General features: G+C 39.3%; 1 protein-coding gene across 4 annotated transcripts in view; it reads right to left on the bottom strand.

Moving 5' to 3' along the window:
- Positions 1-13,145, bottom strand: part of ASCC3 (activating signal cointegrator 1 complex subunit 3) — a 530,489-nt gene that overhangs the window by 430,999 nt on the left and 86,345 nt on the right. For all 4 annotated transcript variants that reach the window (XM_037894528.2, XM_037894526.2, XM_043542702.1 and 1 more), the window contains exons 6-8: positions 7,606-7,813; positions 6,827-6,968; positions 6,061-6,186 (exon numbers count right to left, since the gene is read on the bottom strand). In XM_037894528.2, the coding sequence (XP_037750456.1) occupies positions 6,061-6,186; positions 6,827-6,968; positions 7,606-7,813 (476 nt within the window). The remainder of the gene's footprint in view (positions 1-6,060; positions 6,187-6,826; positions 6,969-7,605; positions 7,814-13,145) is intronic.

Raw genomic sequence — 13,145 nt, forward strand, 5'->3', positions numbered from 1 at the left:
TTACATGCTGGATTTCAGGGAAAATTGAGAAATATAAAGGCTGTAAAAACCATACTTAACTGAATGATCTCTTTGGGATTTGGGCATAACGTTTCTAGTATTTACAGTATGATAGACTGCCTATGTCTGTGTGTTCTTCAGGGCAACTTCTTCCTTTCCTATCCCTTTAACCAGAGATAATCTCCCCTTAAAACTATAGCTAATTCAGAGGTTAAAAAATAATAAAAGTAAATTTGAATATTCTGAATGGTTGCTAGGAGAATATGGAAAAGTGAAAACATTTTTTTCCCTACAGAAAGGTGTTTTAGTTTGGTTTTGTTATTTAAAATTTGATTTTTATTTATTTAAGGAAAAACTCTATTAAGATCACTACAGTTTATCACAGTAGTAATAAACTAAATCCAGGACTTTCTATTTTATATATTAAAAAAATGAGTGGTGTTCATGTATATGTGCTTGAAAATAGAAAGTCCTGAATTTTGTATATTACTACTGTAACAAATGGTAGTGATCTTAATAGAGAGTTTGTCCTTAAATAAATAAAAATCAAATACACACACACACACACACACACACACACACACACACAGAGAATGATCCTGCAAGACTGAGATAAATGGAGTTTTGCTATTCGCTTCAATAGGAGCAGTACTCATTCACCATAATGAGTGAAAAGCACACGTACACTTGAAGATACCAAGTCTTGAATTTTTTTTTGGTTTTCCTCCAATGTATACCATGGAAAGATTGTACAGTTATCGTCTAAAGCAGGGGTGGGCAAACATTTTGGCCCAAGGGCCACACTGGGGTGCGAAACTGTACAGAGGGCCGGGTAGGGAAGGTTGTGCCTCCCCAAACAGCCTGGCCCCCGCCCCCTATCTGACCCCTCCCACTTCCCAGCCCCTGCCTGCCCCCCTCAGAACTCCCCACCCATACAACCCCCCCCACTCCTTGTCCCCTGACTGCCCCCTCCCAAGACCCCCCCCAACTGCCCCCCGGGACCCCATCCCCTATGGACCCCCCCCCATTCTCCATCGCCTGTCCCCCCACCAGAACCTCTGCCCTATCCAACCACCCCCTGCTCCCTGTCCCCTGACTGCCCCCCCCCCCCCCGGAACCTCCTGCCCCATATCCAACCCCTCGGCCCCTGCCCCCTTACCATGCCACTCAGAGCGGCATGTCTGGCAGCTGTGCCGCCCGGCCGGAGCCAGACATGCTGCCACGCTGCCCTGCATGAGCACACAGCCCCGCCACCCAGAGCGCTGGCAGCTTGGCTGCAGAGGGGCATGGGGGGAAGAGAACAGCTGGGGAGAGGCTGGGGACTAGCCTCCCTGGCCAGGAGCTCGGGGCAGGATGGTCCCGCGGGCCGAATGTGGCCCGTGGGCTGCAGTTTGCCCACCTCTGTTCTGAGGGTTAAGAGGAGAAGAGAATTAATCTAGTGCTCTTACTCAGAACATTTCAGGAATATCTTAAACTCTTGCATGCATACACACACACACACACACACCCCCTCTTTAAAAGAGAAGGCAGCTAAAATAAAAATCTCACCATATTATTTTGTAATCTTGGCTGATACTACCTACTGCCATATTTTTCAAGTGGCTGACAGCATAAATGGAGAGAAAAACTGAGCTACTGCAGCCATAAAATGTGACATTTTTAATATCAGTATTCAGCATAAAACTTTCTCCAGTGAAAAATCTTATCCAAAGCACAAAGCTAAACCCTTTCTGCAAATTTGTAATCCTCCAATAGAAGTTCTAAAATTCTGAGAGACGTTCATAATATTTCAGATAAATGAGCTCAACTAGAATTAACTATCTAATGAAAACTGTTTCCGCATTTCAAAACATATAACACATTTAAAATAAATGAGCCCTGAAATTATTCAATTATGCAAATATTTCAGAGCATTTAATTTTTCCTTTTAATAGGTGCGTATCTTTAGGGAACTTGTATTTTCAAGTATACATTAAAGTTCTACCTTATATATAAAAAAAAGGAACTAATTTAAGTTTCCACGTACATGCTCTCTCATTTATTCCAAAATATATCAAACAAAGCTTTTTAACTACAACCCAGTTTTATAATAGGTTTTAAAAAAAAAATCCTCTAGGGTCCAACTTCAAAAGCATTCGAGTAATTTGTGAACAGTCATCCCCCTTTATCAAACCTTCATTGCATTGCTTGAAAACTTTTAGCAGATTTTTCATGAGCCTTCATCTAGTTAAACAGCATCTCACTCTGTGAGAAGCCTCATATTCTACTGAGTAAGGGTGTGAGTATTTGCCCCTTTATACCATTTCCGACGTACACTTTTAGTCCTAGAATAAGATTGGTTAAAGAATTTTTTCACAAGCTAAAGTACTTGTGCCTCAAAAATAACACTCAAGAATTCCTCTTGTCTAGGTTACCATCTATTATTTTAATACCTAGCAGGCTTACTAGGACAGGGATCTAGCCATTGTACACATATATATTAAGCGACAGTCTAAAGAGACAACATAAAACAGTTGAGTGAGAGGAGGGAGGATGGAGTTAACAATAACTGGATGTTTTAGCAGAGATAGCTGTATGCACAATACATAAACAGCAAACTAATCGCTCACAACCTCTCCATCCATTATCAGATGGCAATGTTCTGTATGCATTGTGGCAGATTTAAATGCTACATATTTAATGAATTTGATTTGAAATATACTTTAAGATAGATCATGGAATAGGTAAGTGTATTTACAAAACATTAAAAGTACAACCTAGAACAATAAAAAAAAACAGGAAAAGCCAAAAGGCCACAATATCCCACTTTTCCAATATATACTTTGACGTGTTTGTCCATTGAGAGGGATGATGACTTTTTGGGGGGAGGGGGTGTCCCCCCACATCTGTTACACTGGGGTGTGCCCTAAAACAATTTCTTTCCTGCCAAGAGACAAAATCGGACCATTTCTAAATTCGCACTCAAAATCATTTTCTCTCCCTTTGCCTCAGGTTTATGAGATTTATCAGCACTAGGATTCAGAGAAGTAGATATACTTGGTTTACTTAGGTGTTTCTCCTTGTTACCTTTCTTTTTACAGCCAGAAATTACCCACAATGACTCCAAGATATTTTTCTTGAATGGTAACAGTGAATTTAGAATCCATCATTTTTTATGTATAGTTGGGAATTACATTTTACAATGTGCATTACTTTGCACTTATCAACAGTGAATTTCATCTGCCATTTTGTTGCCGAGTCACCCAGTTTTGAGAGATCTCATGGTGACTCTTCACAATCCGCTTTGGACTTAACTATCTTAAGTAGTTTTGTATCATCTGCAAATTTTGCCACCTCACTGTTCACCCCTTTTTCCAGATTATTTATGAATATGTTGAGCGGCACTGATCCCAGTACAGACCCTTGGGGAACACCACTATTTACCTCTCTCCATTCTGAAAACTGACCATTTAATTCCGACCCCTTTGTTTCCTGTCTTTTAACTTGTTCCTGATCCATCAGAGGACCTTCCCTCTTATTGCATGACTGCTTACATTGCTTAGGAGCCTTTGGTAAGGGATCTTGTCAAAAGCTTTCTGAAAGTACAAGTACACTATAGCCACTGGATCACTCTTGTCCACATACTTGTTGACCCACTCAAAGAATTCCAATAGATTGGTGAGGCAAGATTTTCCTTTACAAAAGCCATGTGACTCTTCCCCAATAAATCATGTTCATCTCTGTCTCTGATAATTCTGTTCTTTACTATAGTTTCAACCAATTGGCCTGGTACTGAAGTTATGCTTACCAACCTGTAACTGCCATCATCACCTCTGGAGCCTTCTTAAAAGTCGGGGACACATTAACTATCATCCAATCATCTGGTACAGAAGCTGATTTAAGCGACAATTTACATATCACACTCAGTAGTTCTGCAATTCCATAGCTGAGTTCCTTTCGAACTCTTAGATGAATACCATCTGGTCCTGGTCACCTATTACTGTTTCATTTATAAATTTGTTCCAAAACCTCCTCTATCAGTATCTGACTCTGGGACAGTTCCTCAGATTTGTCACCTAAAAAGAATGTCTCAAGTGTGCGAATCTCCCTCACAGCCTCTACAGTTAAGACTGATGCAGAGAATTCATTTAGCTTCTCTGCAATGGCCTTATCTTCCTTGAGTGCTCCTTCAGCACCTCAATCATTCAGTGGCCCCACTGATTATTTGGCAGGCTTCCTGCTTCTGATGTACTTAAAAAAAAAAAAAAATTGTGGTTAGTTTGAGTCTTTAGCTAGTTTCTCGTCAAATTCTTTTTTGGCCTGCCTAATCATACTTTTACACTCGACTTTCCAGAGTTTATGATTCTTTCTATTTTCCTCGATAGGATTTAAGGATGCCTTTTTGCCTCTAACCACTTCTTTTACTTTGTTGTTTAGCCATGGTGGCATTTTTTTGGTCCTCATACTGTGTTTAACATAATTCACCATTCCCTCAGCTAGCAGTGGGCATAATGCTGCATGTTCCATTAGCTCAATTTTGTTATCCTTTTCAAAAACTGTAGTACTTTATTTCCAAAGGATATATACAATATGCCACTTCAGTAACTTTTCCAATAGTATTTCCAATACTGTATATACTCTACCAACTGATAATACAGAAAGGTCAACTTTTTGGCATCCTATTAACAAAGAAGATCTTTTTAGTTATCTTTGCACATTATTAATGAACTACAACCTATCCTGGAAAATGATCCCTCACTCACAGACCTTGGGAGGCAGGCCAGTCCTCGCTTACAGACAACCCCCCAACCTGAAGAAAATACTCACCAGCAACTACACACCACACCACAGAAACACTAACCCAGGAACCAATCCCTGTAGCAAACCTTATTGCCTACTCTGTCCCCTACTATCTACTCTAGCGACACCACCAGAGGACCCAACCACATCAGCCACACCATCAGGGGCTCATTCACCAGCATGTCTACTAATGTTATATATGCCATCATGTGCCAGCAATGCCCCTCTGCCATGTACATTGGCCAAACCGGATAGTCCCTACGTAAAAGAATAAATGGACAGAAATTGGACATCAGGAATGGTAACATACAAAAGCCAGTAGGAGAACCCTTCAATCTTCCTGGACCTTCTATAACAGATTTAAAAGTAGCTATACTTGAACAAAACACACAGAAACAGACTTCAAAGAGAAACTGCAGAACTAAAATTCATTTGCAAATTTAACATCATTAATTTGGGCTTGAATAGGGACTGGGAGTGGCTGACTCACTACAAAAGCAGTTTTGCCTCTCCTGGAATTGACACCTCCTCCTCAATTATTGGGAGTGGACTACATCCATCCTGATCAAATTGGCCCTGCCGACACTGGTTCTCCACTTATGAGGTAACTCCCTTCTCTTCCTGTGTCGGTATATAATGCCTGCATCTGTAATTTTCACTCCATGCATCTAAAGAAGTGGTTTTTTACCCACGAAAGCTTATGCCCAAATAAATCTGTTGGTCTTTAAGGTGCCACCGGAATCCTTGTTGTTTTCATAGTTAGTTTGAATTCTGAAGGTATTGTCACTGAGATTCCAGAGCAGTTTTCCACTGTTTATGAGTAACATCTCACAACATCCTTGTGACTCAATTAAATATTTTTTTAAACTAACATGGATCCTGATGCAAAGAGAAGCTAAGTGATTTACTCAGTCACATAGAACTGTGAGTGGACATTTCAATAAGACTTTAATCCAATCAGGAGCATTGTTAATGTTACCATTGACACTACAAGTGACAGCCACATTTTAATTGAATCAGTAACCAACTATATTGTACTCCTGATTCAGTAGTTTTGTTGCTTTTTTTAGCATGGAATGACAGCTCTAAATTACTGACTGAGTCCTGTGCTTTCACCAGTAGTACTTCCTTGTAATATTAACATTTAAATATAACCTATTAAATAAAACTTTAAAAGGATCACAGATCATTGCAAAATTCAGTATTAATCTATCTTCAAACAAGTAATTATAAAAAATAAGAAAACTATCATTTAATTACCTTTTCAAGTGGTTTACTCACCTCATCTAAGTCTTTGATATAAACTATTTTTTCCTCAGTGCCAACAGGCATTGGTTCACTATGGGGGATCTTTACTTCTTCATACATTTTGTTGTTTTCCCTCTGGATCGCCTCCGGTAGAAGCATCTGTAACAATTTGAAAAAAAAAAGTTACTGGAAGAAAGAAAAAATGGCATTAAAATATGCTAGAAATAATGAATTGAGTGACCAGTGATTTATCTCTTGTCCTTACATATACATAGTTAACAACTAATGTGACTGAACTTGAAGTTAGAAAAATCCCTATATGTTTATTACTTGTACAGGTAGCAACAGAATCAAAAAATGGGGGGAAAAAACCACAAGCATTTTACTATCCAGAGGTTCATTCATAAAACTGAGATGAATTAGACAATACTTGTTTCCTGTTAAAAATGACAGGTCTAATTAAATTTTAGGAGAGGAAATTATTAAAAGCCTGGATTTTCAGGAAGTGTACATTTTGTTAGAATCAATTCAACAGCTTCTGAAAAACAACTGAGGAAGAAAAAAAAAATATATGTAAAGACTTAAGTCTCCATGGAAGTGAAAACCAACCCATCAGAAGAAAGATTATTGTCTAAGTGAAAATAAAATATATGAAAATACTCAACCATTTGCAGAAGCAAAATTTGGTACAGTGCTTCAATTAGCAGTAAAACATCTGAGGTAACAAAAGAAACCCAGCTGCATATTATTTACTAGGATAAATGCATTGTTGAGAAAAGGTCATATAGCAAAGGTATACCTTTGCACCCCCAATGAATGCTGACGTTCTCATAGCTTCAGCCTGGGAATCATAAACATGTGGATAATGAATTTTTTCAAAGTTCATCTCTCTCTGCCTGCTTAGGACCGGCACACTTCGAGCATTCAGAAGTGATTGTTCTCTGTAAAGAGAAAAATAACTGAAGTAATTCTGCCAATCACAGGCCTACCTTGCCAAAAAATAAAACAACAACAAACAAATACAGTATGTTAATATCATAGTAACAGAATGTTCTTATTGATGTTTTTGTTCTTCTCACTCCCAGGTACATAATGTGTATCAAAATTTATGATTCTCCATATTTAAAATTCCAACTGCTGTTTTTCTCAATACCAAAGGCAATGCCTTATTTGCTTGCCTTCCCTCCCCCCGACTCCACTTTTACATGACAACATGGAAAACAATACCCATTAATCTGGGGGCTGGGGGAGAAGGAGATTTGAAACACTTGGTACAGACTTCATAAATCTTAAGCTAGTGGTGTGTGCACAGCACTCAAGGAAGATGGCTTATCTCCCTAATCTACATCTCTAACCCATGTGGATGAAACCAAGAAGATTCTAATTAAGCAGATGACTGCTTTCTTATCCCAGAAAATAAGGTTTTCATACAAAAAAAAATTCTAGACTTGTAATAAGACGTGACTTGAAGTGAGAATCATCTAATCGCCAAAGGTGAACTAAAAGAAAATAAATGATTATGATACATTAAAGTTGCAATTACAGCACAAGCATTTTTCAACTTTTGGCATTTATTACCTTTGCATCCGCAGCTCCTTGGGATCAAAGCACATTAGTCCTTCTCCAAAACTTTCTCCATCTTCCCCAGCTCGTTTTTCTCGTCTGGCAATTCGTTTTTCTTCCCGACGATATTGTTTCATTAATAGCTTTTCTTGTTCAGACTGAATTGTGACTTGACAACCATAATTGGGTTTAGTGTTGTCCCCTACGAGTTTTTTACACTGTTCTGCAACATGGAAATAGATAAGGCTCTCTGTGAACATTAGAGACTGACTTATTTTTCTAAATGATTTTAAAAAGTTGTTAATTTTTTCAAAATACAACGCAAGTTGTGACAGACTACTAATGCTTAAAATTGTTTAGCATTATTTAGTTTGCAAATGTGCTAGGTTCTTTCAAAACACAATGAAAAAGACAGCCCATGCCCAGAGAGAAAACAATTTAAACATTATCATTAGGAAAATATTATGCTTCACTTCATGTGTTCAACTACATAATTCTTCATTCAACAGCACTTGGGGCCAAATTGTGAAACACCTAGCATGATGGTGAACGGGTGTACAGGGTTGAAAATTACTCCCTTGTTACCCTAAGACATATATCCATGCCATCAGAGTAAGCAAGATCCACAAAATTTCTAACAACTCCTCCCCCACAACCCAATGCCTGAAGTGGGCAGATCGGAGTGGAAACTGGTTGGCACCTTTGTCTGCCCCTTCCCAATGTACCAGCCAATGTAGCTGCACTGCATAATGGATGTTCTACTGGTTACAGACCCGACACAATGTATTTCTTCCCTACGCAGTCTGTGTCTACGAGCATGGGGGTTGGGTAATTCTGGCTCTGCAGAAGATTATTCAGCTTCAACAACTAAACCCAGGAGTTAAATTCTGATGGGGGTAAAAGTTTTGCAGCACATACCTTCCACCTACACTGACATCCAAAAGACTAAGCCCCCACTTCTCTCAATATCCATATTAGATAAGTCTGATGTTATGATTCATTAAAGAGAAACTGTCAAGATACACACATTATATTAATCACTTCTCAAACTCTTACTGTTGTAATCCTCATCCTTCCTGTATCTATTGCCATCTCTCACTGTATTAAGTTTAATTCAGACTGAACTCCTCAGGGCAGAGCCTGTTACTTGACTTATCTATAAAGCACCATGCACATGTTGGTGCTGTGCAAATACATTATATCAGACATTTTACTCTAAAACATGCTCAAATACTCCACTTACATCACATTAGAAAGGAGGCAGTTAGCTGTGTATAGTCAAAGGGAGGGATACTTAAAGTAGTCTTACATAGTTCACATATATACACTAAGGAAAATGGTGATTCTTCCAACATAGCTATTAGGTTATATAGATCAGCGGTAGGTAGAAAGCTAGTGATGTTCCTAGCATAGAAGTCTGGAACTTATTTTATGATATAAGCAGGCCAGAGTTTTCAAATCTAGGTGCCTACAGTTAGACTTCTGAATACATATTTAGGCATGAGGGCTATTATTTTCAAAGTGAGAGTCTATAATTCAGGTTCCTAAGTCCACATTTAAGCACGTAAATAAATGACCTGATTTCAAAGACTGTAGAATAGATAAATAGCTCTTTCAAGAGAACAGAGGCTGTTAAGCACTCATTACTTTTGAAAAATCAACCTACCGCTTTAAACTCCTAAATATGGCCTTGGGTTCCTAACTGTAGGCCCTCACTTTTGAGAACGTTGGCCCTGATGTAAATGAAAGCTGCCAAAACACCTGCAGTTTACACGGACTTCAGTAAGATTTGCAAGTGCTCACCACTTCTGAAAAACATTTTATTTAGATGCGTAAATATCAGTTTAAGAGCTTAACTTTAGGCACCCAGGTTTGAAAATGTTGGCCACAATCTATAAAACCATAAATTTTTTATTATTTATTTTTATAGATTTTTTTTTTTTTTTTTTTTTTTATAAATTAGGTCAGTATTATCATCCCCATTTAACAAATAGGGAAACTGATCCACAGAAAGGTAATGTGACGTGGCCAAAGTCAAGCAGCTGGTCCATGGCAGAGCCAGGAATAGAACCCAGGTCTCCTAGTTCAGTATTTCCCAACCCGTGTGCCATCAGGCCTGAACAGGCGTGCTGCAGAATATTTTGAAAAACTACATGTGAGAATGAGAACAAAAAAACCTTTGCCTTGTATTTGAATTAGTGTCGGCGCCAGATTGCATTCTGTACTTTTGCTCTCCGGGACAAGGCCTCTTTCAAATATTATGTATGAGCCTCTGGAGCCGCCACTCCCACACAGCCTAGAAGGGAAGTGGGTATTCCGCTACAGTCCCCCAGGGTTGGGAGAAGGGAAGAACCCCAGGAGGAGAAGTAGAGGTCAGGGGTGGGGCTGAACTGGGAAAGTGGGGGCTGGATGTCACTTTCTCCACTGTGTATCAGAACTCTGGACGAAAACAGGCTGAGTTTTAATGTTTGTTAGTTTCCACCGCTGAAAATGTTAATTCTGGCACAAAAAAGACAGATTGTGATCTAACGTTAGCTGCTATGGTTGTTTTGATTTTAAATCTGCTAGCCTTGTTCTGGATTGGCTCGTGAATATTCATGAGTTCATTTGGAGACAATATGGTATTGTGCCTCAAAATAATTCAAGGTCTCAAGGCGTGCCATGGCAGAGAAAAGGTTGGAAACCACTGTTCTAAGTCACAGTCCCGTGCAATATCGACTATGCCACTCTGACAGAAAAATCAGACACGTACAGTTAAAATATAGACTCATCTTGATTTAACACAGTTATTCTTCTGTAAAGAAATGTTTTGGCATTAACAGATTTAATCAACAGGAAGTATTAGGTATGCCTGGACTGGAAAAAAAATCTATCCATGTTAGGTGTTTAGTGATCTACACATTGGATTTCGTTTCTTTGATGGTTGCTTTTTTAATACAGTGGTATACATTTTTTTAATCAATGTTCTGCTAGAGTTGTTTTCATTTAAAATGTAACTTTCAAAAGGAAAATGATTTTAGGTAAATTAGGTCTGAAATTATTAAATACAATTACAATTCCTCATATCTCATATTTGCTTTCAACAATTTTTCCAACTTACAACTGACTCCTCAAATTTTAAATTCTGCAAATATAAAACTATGGCCAACCTTTGAAAAACGCATTTTGGTAAACTGGGGGCGGGACTAGGAATTCATCTGAGACAAATTCCCAGGCTGCATCTGCAAAACCCAGAACAGCCCACTCTTCACTGTCATGTTCCATTGCCATACACTGTATTCATACTACACATAGCTGTGTTTCAGAAGCAGAGAAAGGAATTCTAACGTATACTGCAGACAGAAAAAAAAATTTGTTTCCAAACATGGCTGTGATGCCATATTTATCCAGAGTGGCTCTCTGCACCAAACAATGTTAAAAATTCTGTTATTTAATATTAACATTGAAAAACTGTAGACTACCCTTATGGGCCCTTCTCACATGCTCCACCTATTGCCATTTTTTTTTCTGGGAAGATCTAGAAGGTCCAGTCTGCAGATGCCTTCTCCCAGCTCAGGTTGACAGACTCAGGCTCCCAGGGCTTGCGCTACCATGCTAAAAATAGCAGTGTAGACAGCATATTGAAGTTAAGGGTCAGGCTGGATCTTGGGCTCAGAACCCACTCACCTCCCTAAGCTTCAGAGCCTGATCTCCAGCCCGAGCTGCAAAATCTACACAGCTATTTTTAGTGCAATAGGGCGAGTCCCGCAAGCCTGAGTCACTCAACCCAGACCGAGAAGCTTGCTGCCACAGGCTGTGCACACATACCCTATGTGCCGCCCACCCTTTGCCAAAAAATTCCTTCATATTTGCAATTAGTGTATTGGGAGACAAATTAACTGGCACAAAAATATTTTCTACACACTCAGGCTTTAATCTAACACGCAACCTAAAGATTGAACACTGAGGAAAAATACAGTATCCCCTGACCATTTGAGAGTCCACATGGGTTACCAACTCCACAAGGCTGGCATACATTGTGACATAAATCCACTCTTCTCTAACTACCACCGCTCTGCAGTCTACTACTGTCAGCCATAAGTTTTACAGGCTAGCAAAACTTTCTATTTAGGATCTGTAAAACTGAAACCACAAGCAATTTACCGCTGGTTAAGTTAATTGTAATGATCCTATTCATGGGTTTCCCATTCTAAAAAGAGGAGTGAAAACACCTTCTCCAACTGGTCATCTTGCCAAATCCTTCAGTTTAAATTTCTTGGCAACTCCTGGCATACTGGGATCTCTGGATGGACACTTTGGGCACATATTTATTAATATAATCTGCAGTACAGTCAAACAAGTACTGCTTCCGACTGTTGTAACTGACTCGGTAACAAGTGAACTGATATAGGTAGTGTGCAAGAAGCCCAGGTATGAGCAGCTTCTCTCTCACCAATCTAACCATCAGCTTCTCCTGGTGGCCTGAGAGAGCTGCGACATGTAGGTTCTGCAGGACAGTTAGTAGTGTCTCCACTGTCTGTGCAGTTTATAATGCCTTCAGGGAACTGGAAAAACCACTGATGTCTTGGCAGATCGCTCTACTTTTTTTCAGCTGAGATATCTTTTCCTGCTCCCAAGTCTTTAACCAGCAGATCACTAGGTGGGTTCTCAACTGAGCACCACAGTCATTAACTTTATATTGCCGTGGGACCTGAAGGCCTCAAGCAGGTTAGGCCCCCATTCTGCTGTATACCGTGTGGGCATATACAAAATGAATGTTTCCATTCCATATGGTTTCCAATTTAAAAAAAAAAGATACGACATGAGGGTGAGAAACAAGTGGGAAGATGGGGGAAAACAGGGTAACAAAAACAATCGGATGTTTTAGGACAGCATAGCACTGTGCACAGTTCTTAGCCAATTAGTAGCCGCAATCAAAGCATGTCACCTGCTTAGCCTTTACCAGATAGCAATTTTCTGTACTCCTTGCAATAGAGGTGAAAGGTGAGGAAGGAGCTGAAGGAAGATAAATAAGGTGGCGGCTTGGAACCTCCATACACTTGGGGAACTTCTACAGGAGGCGGCTGGCTCAGTCTCTTGCTTTTCTGTCATTTCTACCATAATTGTCCCATGAAAGTTTGGGTGGAGTCAGTGTCATAGCCTGGATTATTGCCTTTCCTGAGCGCTCAGACATTTTTTCTTTACTTTATAACACTGATTTAAAATTAATTATTTATAATGCAAGGCAATGTACTTTATAAAAACAAACCACCTTGACCTTTCTTCACACATCATTCTTTTGAAAAGTGGCTACAATGCAAAGGTGCTACTCTCCTGTGACTTGTATTTGAGCAATAGGAGCATGCGGTGAAAGCAACACGAAGAATAACCAAACATCGACTCAGCTGCATGACAATCTGGTGAAGGAGCAACACAATGTCTATGGTAAAAAATGAGCATTGGAGAGTAAAACGAAAGAGACTATTATTTTTTTAATTCAAAATTAGAGGCAAGCAAAGCATGCTCCCTTCTTCAATATATGCATATAGTGAAAACTTTTTAATGGGATAAAGAAA

The sequence above is a fragment of the Chelonia mydas genome, chromosome 3 (genome assembly GCF_015237465.2).
Source record: "Chelonia mydas isolate rCheMyd1 chromosome 3, rCheMyd1.pri.v2, whole genome shotgun sequence".
Taxonomy (NCBI): Eukaryota; Metazoa; Chordata; order Testudines; family Cheloniidae; genus Chelonia; species Chelonia mydas.